Source organism: Aricia agestis, chromosome Z, assembly GCF_905147365.1.
Source record: "Aricia agestis chromosome Z, ilAriAges1.1, whole genome shotgun sequence".
Lineage (NCBI taxonomy): Eukaryota > Metazoa > Arthropoda > Insecta > Lepidoptera > Lycaenidae > Aricia > Aricia agestis.
Window position 1 is genome coordinate 39,959,685 of NC_056428.1, and position 26,804 is coordinate 39,986,488.

Below are 26,804 nucleotides of genomic sequence, written 5' to 3' on the forward strand. Positions count from 1 at the left end.
TTTTTAAATACAACTTTTCAAATCGCCTTAATTTATCGACGAATTGGCTCTTTTTTCTCCCTCTTTCTCTCTTTCGTCGTAAAATGGCAGCTATTTTATTTTTTTCTCGAGCCCTTATTTTAATTTGACGAATACTTCTCATGTAAATATCCTAGGAAGACATAAAAGGTCGTATTTGATATCTAAACTCATAGAAGGCAGTCCATTTTCGTGGAATAAAACATAGAAAAACGAATATTAAAGGAAAAAAGTAATTTTTTTGTATATTTTTTAATTAATTTTTTGTGGAAAATCTGGCTAATATCAAACTGGTTATTTTTATGTTAAATGATAGAGGAGGTGTTTTGCTAGAATATATTTCTTCTTTGCTCTCAGTCAGATAGTTTAGAAGTTATAACGAATTACTTATGACTACTTCGGTAAAGGATAATAAAAAAAACCAGATACAGAACGTAGCTCAGAATTTCAGTGATATTAAATGTAATAATTCTGTATATATGTTATATATAAAATTCTCGTGTCACAATGTTAGTGACCGTACTCCTCCGAAACGGCTTTACTGATTTTAATCAAATTTTATATGCAATATTCAGTGGGTCTGAGAATCGGCTACTGGTATTATTATTATATTGATAAGTGCATTTGTTGAATAAATAATAGTAAATTATTACAACTCGAGACTGACGACGACCATTGTTTGTGCGACGGGATAGCGATGGACGTTGCCATGGTGACATACTTTTTTAGTCACTTCAATAAAATAATACAGGCGAAATACTTTATATGGCAAAGAAACGTTTGCTGGGACGGCTAGTTTCATTATAATATTTTATGGCTAAATAGAAGATAATATTATTACTATTAACTTTTCGTCAGGGGTATTTTTTTATATTTCTATGTTTTTTAATGTCATTATGCAGTACTTTGCAGCTGAATTGTAGTTAGAATGCAGTTAATCTATTATTGTTTTAAAATAAATTATTATAAATATCCGTTATTAAACTATTTAGGTTGTGTGCTACAAAAACATCGTTTAAAGTAATATAAATATATTTTTAAACAGTTTACATATTATATAATGTGGCATTGTCTAACATAAGGGTGGGTAAAAAATCGGGCTGATGTCTGGCCCGTCCCAAAAAGTATATTACACTTATTAGGTCATGGGCACAACTTCCCAAAGTTCTTCTTCCGTGTATGCAGAAGCAGTAATGCTCGTCGGTCATTTTCATTGTTATATAAAATGTATGTATAGTACGTCATGCTCCAGACATGCCTTGATTGTATTCTATATTTGATCAATGTATTATTTTCCTGAGGCTCTTATAATATTGGAACGTAATACGAACGGGCGATTTTGACGTGCTATGTTCTCAATGCAAACAAAATGAAATCCTCATGAGTAAGCCAAGGGAATACAATAAAAAGAAAATAAAATGAGCGCGTATAGACAATGTCACATTTAAGATGTAGATGGTATGTGATTAAACTTTTTTAAATATATTTTGTGTTACTTCAAACGATTTTTTTATCACGCAACCCAAAATACCTAGTTGCCCATTTATAGATTGCTTTTATAACGAAAATTTGTAATTATTATTACAAAACGATAATAGATGCACTGAATTCTGTACTACGATCCAGCTGCAAAATAAAGGTACAAGTTGGAAGCCGGAGCGGAAAAGTGTAGCTAGCTTCGTGTCGCTAGCTGCGGAGGGTATTTCATAGAAATACATACAAACCAGTAGTGTCGCTGCGACACGTCGTCTGCGGTTGCTTGATGTCGCCCGCTGCCAACCGGCAGCTTAGCATAAATAAAAATGAAAAAATCACTCCTGACGAAAAGTTAATATCAATATTAATTTAGCCACCAAATCTTATAATGAAATACATATATGAAGAATAAACAGAATATATATTAGAGAATTATTTTATTTAATAATTTTATTATCACTGAAATCGTCATTCTGAGCTACAACCTGTATCTGTTCGCTTTGGTTTTTTTTTCATACTTTTAATAGCTTTGTCTTTTAGACATTTGAAGCTCGAATTCGAAGTTAAGATGAAATCCCCACCAAGCTGAAAATGGGTAAAATTGTTTAAAATCATATGATTAAAAATAAAATTTGAAAGTTCCTCATTCCCCTGTATGGAAAAATATTATCTATTAACCAAACGACGATTACAACTTTACCAACTTTTTGAATAAAAAGATGGCTCGTAGAGAAAAAAGTATTGATACATTTTTTGTAGATCGTTTTACGATCTACAATTTGTCTGAGGTATTTTTATGAAAAAACTTTTCGTTTTGCAAGAAACAGCGAAAATCTCATTTTTTTATCCTTTGACATTGGATATTTTTTTTCCATACCGGGTAATTATGGGCAACTTTCAAATTTTATTTTAATTATATTTTATACAATTAAACCGATTTTCAGCTAGGTGGGATTTTATCTTAACTTCGAACTCGTGCTTCGAATGTCTAAATTGACTGGAGTAGTCATTAGTAATTCGTTAAAAAAACTATCTGACTGAGAGCTAAGAAGTTTAGAAATTTATTTAGCTAAAAAACCTCCTCTGTCATTTAACAAAAAAAAAAGACCCAGTTTAATGAACCATATTTTCCACAAAAAGCCAATACTTAAAAAATACACAAAAATAATACTTCTTCTATTTATCTTTGTTTTTCTATGTTTTATTGCATATAAAATTAAAATTATATAATATTTATCTATCACATGCGACCTTTTTCATCTTCCTAGGATATTTACAGGAGAAGTATTGGTCAAATTAAAATAAGGACCCGAGAAAAAAAATGGCTGCCATTTTACAACCATGAGAGAGAGAAAGAAAATAGCCAATTAGTCGATCTTATGAAAATAATATATGGTTATCATTACTTACTTACCATAATATATAGGACACCGATGTAGGGATAAATACAATGTATAATATATATTGTTTATAAAATAAGTTATATTGTGGATAATTGTGTTGGTTGCGTAATTACCTTAATTTCATTGTTTAGGCTGGTTTTATCGTTGAGCGTTTCGCAGCGCCGTTGGAGCGCGCGCGTTCACGAGGAGTCCACACCGACCTTTTTTCCATACAAACATTGTCCCCTGTTTCCTCCCTGGATAATGCTAGTGGAGTTTAAATTTTTCTCCTCAATATCGACGGCCACTAATACAATGTCCCTATGTTTTCTTTTTTTCATAATTTAATTATTAAATAAGATATGAACGTTCAAAAACCCTAAAAAATGGCCAGATTTTCCGCTGGGTTCAAACATCCAGAAAACAGATTTGGCTAGATTATACAAAAATAATCGGCCAAGTGCGAGTCGGACTCGCGCACGAAGGTTCCGTACCGTTATAAAGCAAAAATAGACCAAAAATTGTGTTTTTTGTATGGGAGCCCCCCTTAAATTTTTATTTTATTTAAATATTATTACTGTTTATTAAAGTGCACATATAATTAAGGCTTTTGTGAAAAGTTGTATGGGAGCCCCCCTTAAATATTTAATTTGTTTTGTTTTTAGTATTTGTTGTTATAGCGGCTACAGCAACACACAATCTGTGAAAATTTCAACTCTCTACCTATTACCGTTCTTAAGTTACAGCCTGGAGACAGACGAACAGACATCGAATCATATCAGTAATAGGGTCCTGTTTTTACTTTTTGGGTACGGAACCCTAAAAAAATAAAACATAGGAACACAGCTTAAGCCTTTCTTTAATCTTTAATGAAAAAAGTACTTAAATCGGTTAAGTTGTGGAGAAGGAATCAGGGGACAACGAATCGTTGATTTTCTGCAGTTGTCTATATCGCGTTCTGCGGTATAGGCTTGAGAGCTATAGATATTACACGTACTTTTTTTTAATTTCTCTAGCCCCTGGTATCCTCTTAAGCATGTACGCAATTGTTCGTTGTCCCAAATAAAATAAAAATAGAGTAAAAAGTATACGGCGTACTTATGTATATTGTTGCAATAACAACTTTTACAACTTTTTAATCGTTTTATTAAAAAACAGCGGCTCGTAGGAAAAAAAAATTGATACATGTTTTGTAGATCATCTTATGACTTACAATTTATCGTCTGAGGTATTTTTATGAAAAAACTATCAGTTTTGCCGAAAATCGTAAGAAACGAATTTTTTGAATCTCTAGACCACTCATCGGATCTCCAGGTGAAGAGTATTTATTATGCAGTATAAATAAAAATATGTGCATATTCCCTATTGAAGTGTTCACAAACGCTAATAAAACGATTAATATGGTTTTATTGACAACTAAGATAATAATATCGGTTCTGAAAATCTAGCGGTGACTCATTGCCATGTAAAGGTCTCTCTTTGCTTGCCAACAGTTTGATGCCAACGCACAAAATAATATAATAATAAAAGTATAGACCTAATGAGGATTAAATGACTAATTTATTTTGGTTGATTATACAATACACAGGTCAGTTTTTGGTGCCGAGAAGCTGTTATATTTTTTACATCCGGAAGCCTATACTATTAGACCGGGAGATGGTGACACAAAATTCTTCGTCATTTGTACCAGTATAGCGGTTCTTAAGGGTACGTAAAGGCAAAAAAGAAAATGATGGTGGATGATGGATGATAGCGCTCGCACTGACGTCCGAAACGCGTGGGCGTTAATCGAACTCGAATCAAAATCGAAAATACAAACATTTTTGTGGAACAAATCGTTCGACACTCGTTATTTATCCGACGCGTTCGATTAACGCCCACGCGTTTGGGCTGCCAGTGCGAGCGCTATGATCGTCATTTTCCTTTACCCCTGAAGAACGGCCATACTGGTACAAATGACCAAGAATTGTGCGTCACCAACTCCCGGTCTTGCATTTTTATATAATTTATATATAACTACTCTACTTAAATTCTACACAAAACTACACGTACGAAAAAATATTAAAAATATTTTTAGTGTTACCAATGCATGTCTAATACAAAACCACTAACAAGATCTAACACCAACATTTTTTGTTATTTTTGTTGACCTGTGTTATGAATGTCCCTTACTTCAAAATTCCTCAAGTAATCACCGATTTTAACAATTTGTGAACACTTCGTAATAATTATTTTGCCCCATCATTAGGCGTAATTTTAAACACTAGCTAGTAGACAGCTAGATGTAGAAATAAATAACCTTTTTAATTTGTCATAATTTTTATTATAATGCATTAAATATCATAATATTAAAGATAGTTATGACATTAATCACTGTAGTTTATGCAATCTGCCCACAGCTTATATTCTAGTTTTTAAGTGTAGTACATAAAATTATAATGTTATATATTATAGCGTGATATTTGTTTTTTGCAGCTGAAACTATAAGAAAAATGTTGGCAGATTTACCAGCCAAACGACATCGAGTTTTGGTAAATCCGTTGAATTCCAACTTGCGACCACGAAGAAAATTTGACAAACAAAGGAACAAATTAAAAATGAAGAAAATTATCACAGACGATGTCAATAAGAAATCTCAGGGTAATGTCCAATCCTCATCCTTAAATGTTGGGATCGAGAAACTGAAAGCTGCCAATCAAAAGGAAGGCGATTCCAGAATGACAAAAAGTAATACTAACCAGGCGTCTAACCGCCAAAACAGTACATCAAAAAGAAATTCTCCTTTGAACACCAAAAGGACCCTACGTTTAAGACAATCTAAAGGAACAAGTGATCAGGGTAGTGATGGAAAAAAATGTGCTGACTCTGGGGACAAATCTGGTAGCACACGATCTGGCAGTGGAGGTTCAGGAGAAGCTCCGTTCAATACGCGGGAAAATGGAAATCAATCAAACACTTCAAACGGACATGATAATCAACAGCCTGGGTGTAGCCGGCAAAATGACAATAACCGTGAATCGACAGGCCAGCCACCTAATGTCCCGTTGAAACATTCAATAGCAAGATTAACGGCTAACACTGGAACTCATGATAAATCTGTACAATTTCATCATCTATTTCTTGTTCAGCAAGAATGCAATAACATACCGCAACATGTACCGACTAGACAAAGAATTCTTTTTGAAAACGAAGCAGCTGTGACAAAATTAGACAAACCACCATTAAATAATAATCACGGAGGAACTATGGACCCCACGGCACAAAAAAGCAAATTAAATAAGCCTCGTAAGGGTTTGAACGATTGTATTGCAATGCTAAAAAACAAATTGGTGGAGCCATCTTCACAAGAACAAGTTTCTATACAGTGTGACATTGAAAGTCCGTCTACCTCAAAAGCTCCAGCTAAAAACTATAAACCACCTACCCAAGCAAGCGAAAAAAGTAAAGTGACTCATGAAATAGCCATACAATGTGCTGATCTTGACAGCGACGAACCATTAGCTCAGGCCTTAATGAGAGAACGAAGAGCAAGTCAACGACAGCAAGCCTTGGCCAATATTGCTAAACAAGCAGAACGTGATGCAAATGTACAATCTACATCACAAGGACGACAAGAAGGCCAAGTCGAGGAGTCTCCTAAAAAAGATAAAGCTAAATCAAAGACAGCAGTTACCGATACGCCTAAAATTGAAATAGCTGCACAATCCAATCAAAAAAATAGGCAAAATAACGATGGCACTTTGGAAATAGATAAAGGAAAGATTGAAGTTTTGAGAGCAGAAAATTACGTTACACCGTCTGTACCATTAAAAGGCCGGAATGATTGTCAACAGGAACAAACAAAGAACCTCAAAGAAAAAGAAAAGGTGCAACTTGCAGAATCTAATAATAGCGCTGTAGTTTCTATTGCTAATGTATGTCAAAATAATTATAGTAAAAATGATACAAATAAAGAGACAACGAAACCTAATGCTATCCCTGAGAGCCCTGAGTGCCCAGCGCAGAATATTTTACCAAAAAAGAAAAGGAATCTCAAAGGACATCAGGAAAATTTAAAAAATGAAAAAGCCCCTTCTTTCCAAGGCAAACCTACTGTGGAAAAGAAAGAAAAAATGACTAAAGAAACTCAAAAGAAAAATAAAGGAATTGGCAAGAAACTCTCCAACACCGCAATCAAGAAGGTCGCTAATTTACCAATCCAACCACTCGTTTCAGAGAAATCAATTTTGCCAGAAACGATTGCTTCACATGCCATTGCAATTGAAACTAAAAAAAAATATCCAAAAAGAAATAAAACCAAACTAGAAACTATTTCCCTTGTGACTACTAAAGTTCTAGATGTCAGAGCAGAAAAACCATTCCAAACCAAACCTAAAGAAAATCCAAAATTTAAAAAAGCTGTAGACATACCTATAGTTTTTACCGAAGTTACAAAAGACGAATCAAAAAATCCTGAAAAGACTCCTTTGTCCGAACCACAAAAAAATATTCCTAGTAAACAAAAAAGTGACGCTGTTATTCCTAGAACACATGACAAGGGAGATAAGAAGTCTGAACCTAAACCTCTCATATCTGAAAATTTATTGCCTGAAGTTACAAAGACTGATAGTATTATTAAAAGTATAGAAAAGGAAAATGGTACTCAAATAGAAATTCATTCCCAAAAATCTGATGAATGCCACAAGAACCTTGTACCTGTAATTGCCGTTGCTTCAAATAGTACGATGGAAACACAAGCTTCGTTAGTTGAGCCTAATACGGAAAATAGAACACCTAAAGAGGACGATAGTAGCGTATACAGTTTTAAACAAATACCTCAAAATTTAACTATTCAGGACTCATGCGAAGATTTATCTATGAAAGAGCAAACTGAGTTACATCCGGATATCCCGCCTGCTCATTGTAATATACATATAGATTCTATTATACCTATTCCTTTGGATTTATCGGGAAAAATTTCTTCAACGCAGTCAGAATCGCCAGCGCCCTATCCTATTTCCAGCTATGACGATACTTACGAAACACTAGACTTGTCGAATAAAAATCCTAATAGGGATTCGACATTTAATAGAGTTTACATTGATGAAGAGGTTGTTGATCTTCGCGTCAAGTACCCTTCTCATATGCATTATGAATCCGATCTCTCAATGCAGTCGATGTCGGAAGAAGCTACCGATTTATCGATAACAAATGAGCAACTGCCTAAAGATTTATCCTTAAAAAGCACAAATCGTAGTTCTTCAAGAATATGTGCAATGCAAGGTGCCGATTATTCGAATACGGCCTCTAACAGAAGTAATTATGAGTATTGTAATACGTCGAAAACGTATGATGAAAATGCATGTCTAGATTTTAGTTTGAAAGAGACTGCGCATATTAACCATCCAACTGATTTATCTGGAAAAAGGGAAAGTCGAATTGAACCACTAGTGTCCACATCTTCCCATATAGAAAATAGAAGTACTTTAGAAAGTAACAGTAACGTTTCCGGAACAGCAAATATCAGCAATACATTGAACTACAATAATTCTAGAATGAGCACGTATGGGGCTTATAACAAATTAGCAGCTGAAGAAATGATAAATCACAGCGATCGCACCTATATAAATCCAAACCCTATAATAAGTTTAGAGCATATACCAAAAGATAGCTATGAACCTGCGATAAATCTTTTAAAACGCAAAACTTACCTTGAACCGGAAGACCTAATTGCTGCACAAGAATTAACAAAAGATTATTATTTACCAACAAGAACAAATGTATCGTCAGGTATAATCATATCAGAAAGTAACGAGCAACTGACAAAATATACGAAGGAAAACTACACATCTATAACTAAGATGCCACTTTGCATTTCAGAAAGTGTAAAGACATCTATCCCGGAATATAATTTGAGCAATCGTGTTATTGTAACGTCAACTAAAAAATATGAAAGCACTACGCCAGTTTATACTCACGCTAACGCTTGCATTTCTATTTCAAAAGTGGAGACTAATAACTCTGACTCTCTATCCAATTCATTCATGAGTATCCCCGGAAATACTATAACAAATACAACTTCAGTGTATACATTAGCAGGAACAACCACCGGTAATACGATTAACTACGGTGCGGAATGCAATGCTATAAGTATCGATATTCAATCGCAATCATTGAAAAGTGTGAATGATGTTATGGAATCATCATATCAAACGACTGCTGAATCTGCAGAGGTTATTGTTATAGAAGATAAACTACAGTGTGAAACAGATAGAAAACAAGAGAATTTGGATCAAGACCCAGATATTGCTAAGAAAATAGCTTTATTGCCTAAGGAACTCGTAGAAATATTGGGTACGATGCCTGTAGATCACCGTAAACAGCTTTTAAACGTCTTACCGCAGTACGTATCTACTGCAAGTAAATCAACAACACATTTATCGAATATCGATCAAGGTTATTCACAAAAATCGATGACTTCAAAGAGTTCATTATCACCAGATTTGAACAAGACGCTTCATTCTAATTTAGATGCGACGGATGATAAAAGACAACAATTACACATCCCCACTACACCTCCATCGACATTACCCGCTCCGTCGTCTCAGCTGTCACCAACATCTATAAGTAGTTCATTGTTGTTAACACCACCAACTCCAAATATAGTAAGGCAGGTAATAAATGTACAAAGAGACTTAAAAACTGCTGATTGTGAATCCTCTAAGAATATTAATTCTAATATTATAGACCTTACGGAAGACGACAATTCACAAACAATGCCTGAAGCAGAAGTACATACGACTACAGAAATAACAAACATACAAACATTTACGTCGAGAAATGACATACAGTTAAATCCTCCAAAATCAAGTGCTACAAAAACTAACAATGATAAAACAGCGAGCTTACGGGCAGTTCGTATTAAAACACAATCTGAAAGACAGAGGTCAATTTTTCCAGACATTAAAGTAAGAAAGGACTCTAGTGAAGTTCCTGTTACTCCTTTACAACATATTGATACAAGAGACAAGGTGGACACAAAAGGCTTAAAGATTCAGCAAGGAGAAATAAGCAGCTCTCAATGTATTAACAAAAATATAGAATGCGAAATTTCATCATCAGTGTCTTTAAATACAGAACTCGAAGTTAAAAGTGATGAATATTTAAAAGCTGGTGAAAAAGAAATATTACAACCAAACATGATTGTTGGGACATCTTGTGAGGTAGGAACTAACCAAATATTAGACCGAGTATCTACCTACAAAAGATATGATGTTTGTAGCACTACCTTAGATAAAAGCAATGATTCTGATGATAGCAAAGACACCGTACAAGTTTCTACTGTTTGCCCCACGCCCATACAATCGGATAACATTATATCGAATAATAATAACGTTGTTTTAAAACCTAAAAAAGATAATGATATTATATTATCAAGTGAAGTAAAAGGCGTTTCAACTGAACAAATTACAAAAAGCTCCGATGATGATTCTTCTGATGATGACGTTTCCTTAGCTGTCATTGTAAAGCAAAGAAATCGTGACAAATTGGATCTCAAAATCGATATACATCCTTCGGACAATGATGTCATCACCAATAGCAATTCTGTAACATCGTCTGTCAGTAGTGCTGAAATAAAAACAGATACGTCAGACGCATCAAAAACTGATGTTCCAATATCTGAAGAGTCTGAATTAAAAGTTCTAAAAAATACTATTACCGATCCAGTAATGATTGATGTAAAAAATAAGAAGAAGAGTCGTAAAACACGTCGTAGTTTAAGTGTACTGAAAAGTTTTCAGCATACAACAGATAACGATTCTGATATAAATAAAGAAAACACGAAGATATTGCATAGTGAAAATACAAAAAATAAAGAAGATGACATTAAACTAACGCATAAAGAACTTGAAAGTGTGTGTGTTTCGTCTTCTAACAGTGAAAAGGATATAATAAAAATTAATGCATCTCACTCAGATGATACGCAAAATAAAATCCTCGAAGAGCAAGATTTTCCACAAAAAGCTATATCTGCAAATGCCATTCCGCAGGTCGATTCTTCTTTAGATAAGTTAAACAAGATTAAACTTTTGGAACTTACAGCTGATGTACAAACGTCTATCAAAAATATTTATCATAATTCATCGCAAGAAACAGCAAACCCTGATATTAGTTTGCAAAAGTCACTGAATACAAAAGTGGTTAGCAAGAAAGTTGAAATTAAAATACCATCTACAGATAATATTGACAAAATGTCTTGTGCTGATGCTATCGAAAATGAGCCACTTAGATTAACTGAAAGTGGCACAGAAAGTATCACTGAAAGTCTGAAACAACAACAAAATACTATTACTCCCTTGAGAAGAAGTAGACGGGGAAAGTCACTTTTTATCGATAGCAACGTGGTAAGTGCTGAGGAATCTTCTGCATCTGTCGATATTATTTCAGAGCAAAAAATGCCGTTGACCAAAAAACAGCTTATATTTTCAAAACTTTTACTAGACGAAGAACATAATGTACCCCCTGTTTCCAATAATTGTGAAAAATTAGATAATCAAGCAAAAGCCGAACAAACTTCAATTAGTTCACCTAATGTTGGTCTTGACCATATCGTACAAAATTATGTAAGTGATAGTAAAATTGAACAGCAAGCATCGGATTCATTAGCTAAAACGAATAAGCGTAAAAAATCGGTACAAGTAAAAAAGATAAATAAAAAGAAAAAGTTACAACAAGAGTGTTCCACGTTAACTGAACATAAAAATCAACTTAAAGATGATAACATTACAACATTAAAAAAGGACCAAAAATTGGTAGTACAAAAATTGATTGAAACATTGAAAGACGACATCGTTCTATCAAAAGAAAAACACAATTCTGAGGAAAGTTCTTCAACGACACCAGACAAAAAAGATGCTTTAGTTAAAAAAAGTAAAATATTGATTGACAACACCTTAGACACAACTTTTAATGAAGTTGAGAAACTAGAAAGTAAAAATAGTTCTGTTGAAAAAAGAAAACCAGATGAGGCTTCTGACATTGATTCTGCGATGACTTCCTTGCCTAAAAAAAGTAAAATAAACGACACTAATAAAGAAGAAGTACAAGTAATCCCTAAAAATCAAGAAGATGTTCAAAGTAAAAAAGTTTTAATAAACCTAGACCCTAAAATTGCTGATAATAAAGTTAAAACACGCACAACCTGTTACAATAAGCCTATCGCAGCTAAGAGACCTCGGTCTAAATCTGTATTTGTCAATTCTTCAGATTACTATGATCCTTACGACATTGACTTAGAAGAAATGAACGAGACACCAAAATTCATAAATCGGAAACTGTCATTGAGGAAACCTTCGAAGACTCGAAAAACACCAAATCTCCCTAATAAATCTCATGTTAAAAACAAACGCCTGTCTGAGGGCTGTGATGCTGTACCTTCAACAAGTAAAACTTTAGCGGATGTTGAAAAGACACAAAATAAAGAGGATATACAAGTTTCAAAGAAAACATTAGTTGACACCAAAGAGAGCATCAGTGATTCTGATGATTCTTCAAAAAGTGATGTTCCACTTAAAAAGTATGTAGAAGAAAAAGAAAAGAAGATGTTAGATAATATAGAAAAATCAAATATCAGTAAGCAAGTTGATAATATCAAAGACTCCCGTACATCAACCAATTCCAAAACAAAGAAAAAAGTAAAACGATCCAAAGATTTAAATAACAAAACTGAGGAAACTAAGAATCAAAATGCAGAAAATGAGGCACAGCTGCGATCTGAGCAATTTATGGAAAGTTTTGGATTCTTTTCAGAAAGGAAACCTAGAAAATCCAATTTGTTGGCTACGAAGAAAATATCAGAGACACTACACATCATTGCTAATGAAACGGATGATGTTTATTTTGGGTTAAAGGAACGAAGTAATAAGAAAACGTCCGAGAAACGTCAAGTCGATGGAGAAAAAAGTAAAGGTAATTCAAATTCAAAAGAAACAAAGCAAGATAAGAAAGCTGCTAAACGTGGACGGAAGAAGAAAAATAGCACTTTGATAGAGTGCTCATATTGTCAACTATGCAAAAAAGAATTTCGAAGACCAGATAATTTCCTTAGGCATCAGATGTCAGTAGCACATGTATCTAAAATATCAGAAATTGAATTAAACGTAAAGGTTCCGATTGCAGAAGAAGAGCCCAACTATTTGCTAGCATTTAAGCTACAACTTGATAGGGTAAAAATGCTTCATGAAAAAATATCTACGAGAAAAAAGTTGTCATTGCCCACTTACGATATTATTATACCAAATCTTGAGGAAATGTTAGCTGATGCCAAGAGATCAGTCAGAGAAAAGCAGATTTGCAATCGTGGGTTAAGCAGAGATGAAGCTTTGTTTATTGATTGTTGTGAACTTTTAAAAGGGTCTCATAATAAAAATGTGAGAAAGGTAGAAAGAGTTCGACATTGCAGTAGTTTAAACTGCACTCAATCTTCGACAAATGAGTTGGACTGGTTTTCTAGAAGCATTGATGATACTACTGATCACAAGAATGATGGCGATGTTGATTCTATTACGGCTCGCAATATTCTAGAAAGTGATGAAGTTCGGAACTTAGAAAAAGACCTTTTTTCTGGACTACAAGAAGCAGCGAAAGCTACTAAACGAAATATAGCTACATTTAATTTTGATAACTTGCGGGAGATAATACCTGACGGAATAATAAAGCTAGCTACATCTGGCTTAGTAAATGCCAATTACGGCAAAATAGAGAAAGATCAGAAATCATGCCAACCAAAGATAGCTCCTAAACGAAGCCCGGAATGCAAACAAAAGTCGCACCAACGAAGCCCAGAATATAAAGAAAAGATGTATCCAGATATAAATATTGAAAGTATTGATATGTTTGAAGATAAGTTTGATAAAATCAAAAGAAAATGCAGATCTCAAGCGGCAGCAGCTAGCAAACAGCCACAGGCCACTCCAGAGGCAAATGCCAGGTAACCATAATAGTATTTTTAAAAGATTTAAAAACCTACTTCAAAATTGTACATAATCGACAATTACAATTCCTTATCTCAAAAACTACTGAACTGATGTTGATAAAACTTTCAGTATTCTTAAGTTGAACAATACCTAGTACCATTGAGGAAATTGATTCCTAGGCAGTTGACAGACCAACGTCATTTGGTCTGATTATGTCAGTCCAATCAATTTCCTCGATGGTACATTCGTTACTCGTTAGGCCTGATACTATAAATAATTTATATGGCAAAACAACGTTTGCCGGGTCAGCTAGTGTATTTATAAAATATGCCATTTATACTTTTAGTTCACAATTTTCATTTTTTTGCAGCTACAAGATACGAAAAAATAAAAAGAAAGGGAAAAAGAAGATAAGGAATCATCAAAATACAGTGCTTACCAAAGCTGCATTAAAAGGTTTCGATGGAATAAAAGTATCTATTGTAACCACCGAAATCAATATGTCCGGAATAATGTCATCGGCAAGAAAGTCATCCAAGAAAAAGAAAAAGAACCAGTCTAAAAGAAAACGAGAACGAAAATCTTCTGAGGTAAGTAGCAAGACTTATGATAGCAGACAAGATGATCCACCGCCGAAGAAATTGGATATTTATGAATTCATGGATACAGATGACGCTGAGATATTCGATTTCCGCCCGTCAACGATTATGGAAAGATTTAAAAGTATCAGTAACAAAGAAATACCGAGTACATCAAAAAATATTGCGAAATACAACGAAGCTGATGTATCCAGTGACAGTGCTTCCGACGGCGATGACTTTGTGTACATGTCTGATGATTACGTATGCAGCGATGACGAAACTGAAAACAGCGTAATATCGTGTGAAATTAAAAGTATTGTTGACCAAAAGAAGTCGCCGCACAAAAGAAAAGATACAACTGAAAAAAGTGCTGTAATGGGTAAAATATTTAAGCATAATGCACTACGGACTGAGAAGAAAATATCTAAAAGCAACGACATCGAGCAGCCCAAAGCCAATTTAGACCAATTGTTTGACAGCTTGCTAGAAGAAAAACCGCAAAGCTCTAAACCAAATGAGACTATTACTTCTAAATGTAATGAAATTTCAACACAACAATACTCGAAGGTTCCTTCTCCGAAACAAGCGAATAAATCCGATAACGACTATGAATATGATATTCCCAAATACGATGACGATAATTTCTATACTGCAAAAGATGATGGTATCGAAATGCAGGCATCAAAGGTTGCCAGAAGAAGTACGAGCTTCAGTAAGAACCGTCGATCCACCACACCAACCAAAAGGCCAGTCCAGCCCAGCTTATACGCAATACCGCCTACAGAGGACCCCGACACAATAGAAGCCAACAAGTACAAGGACTCCCTCGGTAGCCTTTACTCCGAACGCTCTACCACAAAAAATATCACGCCTCCACGTGATGAACTCGACAAATTTTTGAAGAGAAAACAAACGATTGCTTCACCGGAATCCATGGACGAATCGAACTCCGACGACGCCTCCTACAACCGACGCAAGTCCACAGAGAAGCCGCGGGACAGCAGGAAGATGAAACCGGTGAAGTCGCACGACAGGGAGAGACGAGTGAGCTTCGACTGCAACTCGGAGTCCCTGGACGCTGCCAACATGTCGGACGACGCGGGGGTCGCGCGGCAGAGGGTGAGACGGAAGTGCACCGTCGGGAAACAGAACATCCTGGCCGAGACGTGGAGCTCCGAGTCGGAGCCCGACGGCATGCCGCCGCGGCCGAACAGCGCGGAGTCCGTGGTCGGCACCAACCGGCGACGGAAGGGTCGCAAGAGGGAGGGTCATTCCGGGAAGAAGCCGAAACTGGCGAAGAGGACTGAAGTCGAGAGAGCGAGCAAAGGCGAAAGTGGAGAGTACGAGAGCAGCGCGCGGGGTTTCGCAAGACCGGGGCCGAGTCTGACCGCGCAGGGCCTGGCGAGGAAGGGCCGGCCCGCGCCCTCGTTCTGGTCGGAGGGCGAGGAGCAGGAGCACGTGCAGCAGCACGGCTGGATCGTCGGCGACAGCCACAAGAAGCTCGTCACGATGCTCGCGCACGCCAAGGGCCGCAAGCGCGACGACAAGCGGCCCCTGCTCGAGTGAACCCTCCCACGAAATCCTGTAAATATCTTGTAAATAATAATTTAGTTCGTTACGTATGCCACTCTCCATGGCGTCGACCAGACCCTTACGCTAAATGAATTGAGTTTTGTAAATAATGTACATCTTTTTATAGTTCGTTTAGTTAAATTTTAGCGCTGCGAGGACTGTATGTTTTGTGTTGTGGCCTTGCAGTGAAATTATAGCGAAATTGATATATTTTGACGTACCACAAATTATTTTCTATATTATATGAATATTTTATTTATTTTACCGTTTGTGGTAGAGGGAACGAATCGGTCATGTTTTTTATACTTTAAAATATAACATTGTTAACCGACTTCCAAAAAGGAGGAGGTTATCATTTTTATTTTTTTTCAAATACGTGAAATTCAGTATACAGAGTAAATAATTTTATTAATACTTATTAATTAGACGGTAACACATTTATATCCTAGATCATTAGGATTTGTAAATGTTTAGTTCAATTTTCAATTTGGTCATATTGAAATTTAATGTATTTTATGAAATATAATTCGTCATTTGCAATTATGGAGTAACGATTTCTTTATGATGAAAATTAATTAGGCTTATTTAGAATGCAATGCCATTTTACGTATATATATTTTGAACGATGATTTATCGATGTGTTCCTTGCATAATATAAGAGGTAATCGTGTATCGAGGAAATATAGTAGTGTTTTGGACTACTGTTTAGTCGTCAACTCTGGTATCTCATGCGATGGTCGCAGGGGCTGACGAAAGGCGTGTGAGTCTTATTTGCGTTGTAGGATTTGTTAACTATTTTTATACTTACATTAGATAATTTTGATTAGTCAATTAACAGTTGAAATCGCAGCTTTAGTTATCGTTTATCTAGTCCATGTATGTTCGACAGCCGTTGTCAGCCTCACTGTGACTATAATCTATATTCATGTTTGTTTGTTTGTGTGATTTAACTTGAACATTTTGTATGAGTTTCCTGGCTTCGACCGGCTTCGTAGCGCTTATTTATTCAAAGACTTGATAATTTCTTAGTTGAGAGTATTTCTGAATGATTTTGGTTGTTTTCTAAATGTACTGAGTCGATTGAAGTCGGTTAGTTCGGTTGAAAAGTATGATTTCTTCAATAGAAAAGCTCAATACTGTGTTGTTACTTTCTACGTCATACACGGCAATACTTTTTATCGATCGAATAGTTTTTTAGAGTAAAATAAAAGGAACCGATAGCTGATCCATATTATAGTATCCAATCTAAATGTATTAGTGTAAGGTAGATTAATTTATAATTTGTTTAAAAATTATAATATTCAAATATACGTGTACGGTATATCAGGTCGGTGTATGTCTAAATGGATATGATATAAACTACGATCCCCTAAGAGCTGTATGTTTGTTTGTCGAGGACAGAATTCTTGTTTTGGCCTAAACGCTGTTAATGTTTGGAGCTTTCTATTCAAAATTTAACGCTTTGCGAGGGAGTGAATGTACATTTCGGCTTTGTCCTATGACGCGAGAAAGTTTTATGCTTTTTCCCATTTTATTGTTGACAAGCGCATGAATGTTTCTTCGAAATCTGTGTTATTTCTTAAGGTGAATTAAGAATTATTAAAGTATATACTTTTAAATATATGTGGTATAATAATTTATGCGTGTTTTATTTATATTTTTAAATGACTATCCAATTAGTACTTAAGTAACCTTTTTTATAAAATAACTATTATAGTACAGGTTCCCCAGAACAATTTTTTTTTATTACTATCAAGCAAATTTTTCGTGAGTAGCTTCATTTTGATATGACGAACAACAATTTCCTCCACGAAAATTGCCGAAAGTGTAGCTAACAGAGAAAGGATTTAATATTTTGATTCGATGGTCCTAAAATATGGATTGTTCTATTTGTAGGACAATGTTACTCTTAAATTACATCTATTAATCTATCAATATACAAAAAATCAGCTGGCTAGAGTTCCGTTTCAGGGTTCCGTAGTCAAGCAAGTTGTCGAAATTTTGTACTATCAGAGAAGTTGATCCCTAGGCAGATGGTGGACCGCGGACCTTCGCCGCGGACCTAAGTAATTTGGTCGCGTTAAGTCAAACACATTACACATCCGACCATTATCTGACCGCGACCGGTCACAGCTAACCATAGACTTAATATATACTGCAGTGAATTGACATAAGCCGACCAAATGACGTAGGTCCGTCAACTGTATAGGAATCAATTATAAGAATAGGTCGGGCCCTGCTGGTAGCTCAGATTACTATTAAGTATTAAGAGGATACACCAGGGGCTAGAGAAATGAAAAAAAAAGTACGTATAATATCTATAGCTGTCTCCCTTACCTCAAGCCTATACCGCAGAACGCGATAGAGACAACTGCAGAAAATCAACGATTCGTTGTCCCCTGATTCCTTCTCCAAAACTTAACCGATTTAAAGTACTTTTTTCATTAAAGATTTAAAAAAGGCTTGAGCTGTGTTCCTATGTTTTGCTTTTTTTGTATAATCTAGCCAAATCTGTTTTGTGGACGTTTGAACACAGCGGAAAATCTGGCCATTTTTTTGGGTTTTTGAACGTTCATATCTTATTTAATAATTAAATTATGAAAAAAAAAGAAAACATAGGGACATTGTATTAGTGGCCGTAGATATTCAGGAAAAAAATTATAACTCTACTAGCATTATCCAGGGAGGAAACAGGGGACAACGTTTGTATGGAAAAAAGGGCGGTGTGGAATCCTCTTAAGTACTACCTAATTGTTGCGTCACCACTCACCAGTAGGCACTTTCTTTGTATAAGAGAGAGAGAGAGAAGGAATTAATAGATGGCAGCAGGCATAGTTCACCAGCAACTCTGCGTACGTTTCCTAAATAATATGAAATATACAAGGTGTAACAAAATTAAATGATAATACTTTAGGGTAGGTACGAATGAGGCGCCTGTGTGGAATTCACTGTGAAAGTAGCAGTGCTGAAAGAGAAACTTTTTTTAACTTTTGTATGGGAAAATTCATCGCGTTGGGGCACTTACCGATACAAATCACAAACATTTTTTTAGTTACTCAACGCTGCTACTTTCACAGTGAACTAGATATAATACAGGGTGTAACAAAACTAAGTGATAATACTTTAGGGTGTGTATGGGTAATGGGTATAAACTATTTTCACTTGTTCACTGTGAAAGAAGCAGCGCTGAAATAGTAACTTTTTTTCATCTAATCTTTCTATAGAAAGATTCTTGCTTGTACATATTACAAATCCCAAAAAAATTACTCTTTCAGCGGTGCACCTTTCACAGTGAACTCTATACAAGGAACACGTACACACCCCAAAGTAATTAGGTATCACTGTTTTGTTACACTCTGTAGAATCTTTTTTATAATTATGTGCTCACTGCTTATATATGTGGGTAGGGGATGCGCAGCAAAAACAGTTTTCGTTTTGGATACCCACATATTACTTTATTTAAAAACAATTAGGAACAGTAAAAAATTAACATTAGGTAAGTTCAGTTCTTTGTATTTAACAATATTAATTACAGCATTTTACTTTAATTACAATGATAAGACCTATCGCAGCGACTAAGGCACTGACAGCTATTAAAATTGGCACTAGGATATTTACTAGATTTAGTGGATATAGGAGACGATCTTTGACCATGTCTGCAAACTCGTCTGGTAGCTCCATGCTCTAAAAAAATAAAAAAAATTCTTTCACTGCGAGATAGTCCAGAATGTGGAAGCCGGACAAAATTCAAAGAATTGAAATTTAGGAATGTAATATCAGACAAGTCGATTAAGGGCCAATACCGCACAGCGGCCATCGAATGTATGGTGTGCCGTGTGACCGCCGTGCGGCCAGGTGCGCGACGCGTGGTCTATGGCGGTTTCATTAAGGTACAACTCGACAAGGCTTTATATGAACGTGGCGAGAAAAGGAACTAAAGCTTCTATCATACAAAAACGTAATTTTTGACAGCTGTTCTTTACCAGCAGCGCTCCCGCCCACATTCATATAGAGCCTTTGGAGTTTGGAGCACTTTATATTAGCTATCTCGATGGCCGCCGCGACCTGGCCGCGACAGCTGCTGCGGTCTGGCCGCTATAAGTGCGCTATTGGGCTTAGGATCAATTCAGACGGCAACGCGACGCGTAAATGCGGTTCTTTTGTATTGAATTTACAGAGTTGCATGAGGTCTCACGCAATTGAAATCTGTTAATTCTACAAATTCCTGAATTGAATTGTCTGAATTGACCCTAAAGATAGATGCGGACCTAAGTTATTTAGTCGGGTTATGTCAAGTAAATTTTAGTCGTAATCTTGACACAATCACCAAATAACGAAGGTCCGCTATCTGCATATAAATCTATGTCTCTGATAAAATAATAGAACACTATTTCAGAAGAAGAACATGCGATGAATATTAAAAATTCGATGCAAGTGTTATTATAGTTATTTTTGCAGATACTAGTGTCTTGTTACACATACCGAGCAGAGGATGGGAAGAGAATGGGAGAGAAATGGGCTCAGGGTGGGGCAGCAGTTAAAAAGTATTTTTGTGTAACTTTCTTACGGATATTAAGATTGTAGTTAGTTGAAAAAAAAATTTTTTTTTGTTTAGTTAGGCACCTTATAAGTCAGAGCCAGGGTGGGGCAAGCGCCCCAGCTTGCCCCAGTGTGGCTACGCCCATGAGCGAGATAGTGACGAGACAGTGCTCTGGGCCAATCAAATTGTCTGTTTGTCACGTCACCCTACTCCAGCTATACATTACACAACCAGCGAACCGCGGGCTCCATGTTGCCCGCCAGGACTTTATCAGTGGCCGCGTGAAGTTAAAATTAAACATACTTACATTGTTTCTAGATTAGTGAGAAATTAATCATGTAGTGAAACTTGAAAGTCGTGAAATTTTTTCAACTATTAGGTATAATAATAATATCTACTGACTACTACTAACGTCAGTCTGGCCCCGTGCTAAGTACCTAAAGGACTTGTGTAACAGGTACCAGACAACGGAAATATATTTAATACTTTTATACTATACAGTCATATATTTAAGATTTTTATTATATCATACACATATTTAATACACATCCAGACCCGGGAACATTGAAAACTTTTTGTTCCGTCGGCGGAATTCGAACCCGCGATCCCCGGCTTGAGCTACCAACGTGCTCACCACTGAGCCACAGAGGTCGTCAATGACTATTAAAATCGCTAATTTTGAAGAACATAATTTTTTACACCTAATTAATGTTGGTTGTGGTCCGAGACACTAATATAAAAATATGTTTGTTATCCGTATAAAAAAGAAATTTCGAGTTGAGCTCTACTCGGTAGGTGTGATCAAGATCTTCCGAAGCATGGTTCTTCCACATTTAGGCTCTATTTCTCCAAATGACTGGTTAATGCTCGAATTAGTACAAGTTACCTTTTTCGTTTTTCATATGAATGAAAGAGAAAACATGACTTTATAACAAGCTGGTAACACTAACAGACGTTGGTGGAATTGGGCCTTAATCTCATGCAAATTAGGAAGTAAGAAAATTAGTGAGTACCTACCTCTTCAACCCAAAATATGGGCATCAACGTGGTCTTGAGGGTTTGTGACCCTGATATCGACGTGATTGGTCTCTGGAAGATGTTGAACTGGGCGCGTTTAAAGCCACGGATCACGGTGCCAGTGTTCTGAAAAAAGAATATAAAAAAATATGTTAAGGACCAACAGCGCGCAATCCTGAATCGCACTATCGAAGTTTCTGAGGTCGGCGCGACGTGTTTATCGTCCCAAATATAGTTAGGTTGGCCTGGAGGAAACGGGGCACTACTAGCTGACACCGCGAACTTCGTTTCCCTGTTCTAACTTCTAAGAATGTCGATCCATGCATAGACCGCGGGGCATGCAAAGCAGTCAGTCCTTCGCCAGTTCTCTCACTGATCGTGTTGGCCCTCTCCCCCCATGCAATTTGCATGGGGGGAGGGGGGCAAATCAGATTTTATATAGGTGTTATATAAAGAATAAAAAATTATAAGTACCTACATATTTTTTATATAATTTCTTTAATCAGGTAGGTAGGTACTTATACAATATTGTCTATTTTAAAAGTAACTAGCTATTTGACATTCGATAAAACACGAATAAAATGACATTTTCTAAAAATGATTCCTAGCAAATCGATCTAATATATATATATATATATATATATATATATATATATATATATATATATATATGAATTGCTCGTTCAAAGATATAAGATTTTCGAGGGTCTTCATCAACCGTCGTTGGCGCGGTTTTTTGAGTTTCAATCTTATTTCCTGTTCTGAGATTTCAATTAAACTGCCTCAACTTCTAAAATATTTGTCCGAGTGTAATACTGTTAAGGACAATTCTATTCTATACATAATGCCTATTAATATTATACATTAATTTACTTTTATATTTATTTAGGTCACTACAAAAATATATAATGATTAAGCAAAAAAGCCTCGCAAGCAGAAGATTATTTGAAATAAATTTTTAACGAAAGAAATGGTTATTTTTAATTAATAACCATAAAATGTAGACATACGTGGGAGAGCCATGCTTCGGCACGAATGGGCCGGCTCGACCGGAGAAATACCACGTTCTCACAGAAGACCGGCGTGAAACAGCGCTAGCGCTGTGTTTCGCCGAGTGAGTGAGTTTACCGGAGGCCCAATCCCCTACCCTAGTCCCTTCCCTACCCTCCCCTATTCCCTTCCCATCCCTACTACCTTATTAGTTATTACCCTATTCCCTCTTAAAAGGCCGGCAACGCACCTGCAGCTCTTCTGATGCTGCGAGTGTCCATGGGCGACGGAAGTTGCTTTCCATCAGGTGACCCGTTTGCTCGTTAGCCCCCTTATTTCATAAAAAAAAAAAACATAATATTACAGGTACCTAATGGTCGATTTACACGGGTGACTAACGGGTCGATTTTAGTCACCCGGCAAGTCACCAGTCGAATCGCTACCCCATTTACTTACACGGGTGACTAACGTGTCGATTTTAGTCACCCGGCAAGTCACCAGTCAACAGTAGTATTCGCAGCAAGCGATCTCTTGCGAATGAGCGTTTGCACGGTCGATTTTCGCCGTGCGGCGTAAATCGTGCAGCTTTAGTCACCCGTGTAAATCGGCCATTAGATTAATTTTATGGATCATCAATACTTTTTGCACTGCAAGAGAAATAATACCTAAGGTAATTTTATGGAAAATTTTTGCCATTTTGAATTTTGCAATTTTCGAAAGGAATAAAACAGTTTGTGTTATATCAGTTCAGTAGTTTTGTAGTCTATTCAACACAAACGAAAATACAGACAAACCTTTCCTCTTTATAATTAGTAAATATATAATTTACAGTGTGTAACTATAAAACCTAGTTCGGTTAGAGTCTTTCCATTTGCGTCACAATTTTCTACTTATGTCGAAGCTTTTATAAAATGCATGGGTAAGTAAGCTAATTCTGTAATGGTTCTTAAATCTTTCAGTCCAGTCGCTCGAAGTAATATGTTGCATGTGGAACGAAGCCACATTGCGTCCATGCGTTGCGGCACGGTGCATCTAATTACGCGCGTTTCAAAATTTTACCCAGCATACTGGCCAGTGCTCACGACGCGCGACGTCTCGAATCCGACGTTATTTTGTACTGGTATGCACGCATGCAGGGTATGGTGGGACATGTGACGTATTTTAATGGCATTCCAACAACGTCACATACGTCTGCACAGTACTGGCGTATATTTTGGAACGAATCAATAGCATCGATTTTAGACGTCATGAGCACTGGTCATGAACTGTGTTATATTTTAAAACATGCCGTAGTAAAATGTCGGAACGCTGCGGTGACGTATCGCAATGCAAGGAAACAATGTGGCTTCACGCTCTCGGTCTTTCAGTGATTTAGGTCAAAGTAAATTAGAAAGCTTCCAACTTACTTCGACCTAATTACTCAAAAGGCCTAGCAAGAGTGACAACACACAATCGCGAATAAAGTATAAGAGTGTTTGTGCAAGTCGCCGCGACAGTTTGTCGTTAGTACTTCACAGCAAAGTGTCGCTTTAAAAGTGTTCAGAGACTTCAGACTCATAAGGCTGTTTTGGCACGTTGCCAAAATTTAGGAGGCTTGTATTGCAAGTATCATTTTAAAAATAGCTATTTTACAATCTATTTCCTCCTCTGTGCAATCTTATCGTTTTCTTTTGTAAAATTGTAGCCCAATAATTCACGTAAACAAAAACTGAGAACAAAAAAAAATAAGTAACATTTTTTTCAACTACACTTCATTATCTTGTGGGTAGTTACAGTTAATTATAAATGTCAGCAGTTAACGCGTGAGCATCTGTCATCTCATCAAGAACATGATATATACCAGCGGTAATCACCGCATCATACCCCATAAGGTTAAATCATGAACTTTTTAGAAGGTCTCCGTGGGTAAAGGACATGGTTATTTCAAGTTCAACGAAGTTTTGCGTAAATAACGTCTTGTACGACAATTGAATTGAAAGAGACTAATCAACGTCCTGAGGGATTTTTGACAGTTCTTTTCACTTTTTGATTGGCTACGTCCACTGACCTCCATTATACAAGTACGCTGGACCTATGATACCCACTTATTTTGTGCCTATTTGAAGCGGAATAAGCGCCCCCAGTAAGAGGGAAGAGAACTAAATTTGACATAACTTGCAAATGGCCGCTCAATCGCTTTTGGTTGTAGAAACCAAAGATAATATAATCACTACGGTGGTAGAAACCATAGACATAATATATACCTAAAGACCAACAAAGAGTGCGAGAGAGAAGAAAATCCTTTATGGAATTATAACAAGATGAAAAGAGAGAGGCAGTCTAATGAAAATTGTAACAACTTTTATTTGACAGGTCGTCAAAAGTCGTCAATCGTTTTTATGCCCTTTCGGTATTTGCAATTTATTATTTAAATCGTATGTTATTTTCAACAAATACTATTATATATAACAATAATAACTTGTGCTGTGAGTGATTGCAGTGTAAATCATAGGAGTAATCCTGAAAAATATACATTTCACCCGTAATTAATCTTCATGTCCTAATTGCTACGATGTGTTTATTTTTGCTATATTCTGGTCTTTAGTTCTCTATTTCAAATAAAATATTGTGAATCCTCCCTTTTACTTTCATATTTTGCGTAACTAAAGGTACTATTGTTCCTATATTACACAAATTTTGAAGAAAAATTTTTCATCAAAATTTCTTACATATACGCTAGTGCTTGAATCAAATTTATCGATATGCTTATCGATATTTTACAATAACATAAATCTAAAATAAAAATCATTTACCTTTATATTTATCACCTTAAGCCCGGCCGCACATTATCCGAAATTTCTGATCAGAAAAATTCGGACGCCCGGCGGAACGCACTCTGTTCATACATTTTGTTGTAGACCCATCATACTAAAAGAATTTCTGACGTGTCAAAATGTATGAGCGGGGCGGGGCGTCCGAATTTTAGTGATCACAAATTCGGATAATGTGCGGCCGGACTAAAAGGACATATTATCTTATTTTAACTAATAGTATATTATAATATAGCTAATATAATATAACTACTATAATATAGAGTGACTCTAAAACTAGAGGAAGGTTTATATTTATATATCATAATCATTTGTTTTACAGATTCCCTCAAGATCCTCTAATAAGAGAAAAATGGCTGAAATTAATTGGGCGTGTTGGTTGGAATCCCAAGAAAAATTCAACAATATGTAGCAAACATTTCATTGAAAATTTTTAAAGAAAAATTAGAATAAATACTATTTTGGTTAAAGGAGCTATCCCAACTTTATTTGTGCCAGTAAGTTTGACATACTGTTGCACTTGTTACTGAAGCAATTATTAAAAATAAGCAATTATAAGCAATTAATGCTTTTTAGTTCATTTAAGATTATACTTATATGAACTAAAAAGTATTAAATAATCCTTATTCTGTACTCAATCTTCATAATTTTGAAGTCGGTACCAGTCCTAAGTATATAAGTTGCTGTTATACCTATTCTATCAGAGAACTGGCGATTAGGTTAGCTGGTACCGATTGCAAAATAATGAAGATTGAGAACAGAATTATACTGAGTACAGAATAAGAATTATTTAATACTTTTTAGTTCATTTAAGTATAATATTACTATTGTCATTACCTTGGAAGTCGGTTTTAATTTTTTGTTTAAAAATAATAATTTTACTCTTTTTAGCTGTCCTTAAGGTTTTCTATACTTACAGTTGGTGTTTTAAAAAATCAAAATCAAAATTGCTTTATTTCTGAACAAATCTAAAATAAAATATATTTTCAGAATACATGGTGCCTACCACCGGTTCAGGAACTAAGCCGACGAGAAGAACCGGCGTAAGAAACTCGCACGCCCACTTTTTACCAAAAAAAGTGAGAAAAAAAATTATCTTTTAAAACAAAATTTACAATGCTGTAACTAAAAATTATACAATGTAAACATAGATAGATACATAATAATTGTAAGTCATGTAGAAGTAGCCTTGCAAGCAGTCATTCAGCATTCTACTCCCAAGATGTGCTATCAATTATGAAATCATTTTGGCTTTAGCACAAAACGTTCTTTGACTACTTTTTTAAATTTATTAATCGAAAGATTTTGAACGTTTTCTGGGACCATATGTTCCCATTTGAATATCAAGGAGTCACTTCGATTTCTCATTGTTTCCATCACCAGACCACCACTTTTGTGAACATGATACCTACTCGGAACAATACAATGTACAGCAAAAGAAAAAATTTGAAAATCGGTTCATA

General features: G+C 35.7%; 2 protein-coding genes across 2 annotated transcripts in view; one reads left to right on the plus strand and one right to left on the minus strand.

Moving 5' to 3' along the window:
• Positions 1-16,307, plus strand: part of LOC121738415 — a 36,473-nt gene extending 20,166 nt beyond the window's left edge. The window contains exons 4-5 of the mRNA XM_042130446.1: positions 5,352-13,845; positions 14,202-16,307. Of these exons, the coding sequence (XP_041986380.1) occupies positions 5,352-13,845; positions 14,202-15,978 (10,271 nt within the window). The 3' untranslated portion in view covers positions 15,979-16,307. The remainder of the gene's footprint in view (positions 1-5,351; positions 13,846-14,201) is intronic.
• A 3,196-nt stretch (positions 16,308-19,503) lies between these two features.
• LOC121738423 (sensory neuron membrane protein 2-like) overlaps positions 19,504-26,804 on the minus strand; it is a 96,228-nt gene continuing 88,927 nt past the window's right edge. The window contains exons 9-10 of the mRNA XM_042130462.1: positions 21,542-21,667; positions 19,504-19,668 (exon numbers count right to left, since the gene is read on the minus strand). Of these exons, the coding sequence (XP_041986396.1) occupies positions 19,510-19,668; positions 21,542-21,667 (285 nt within the window). The 3' untranslated portion in view covers positions 19,504-19,509. The remainder of the gene's footprint in view (positions 19,669-21,541; positions 21,668-26,804) is intronic.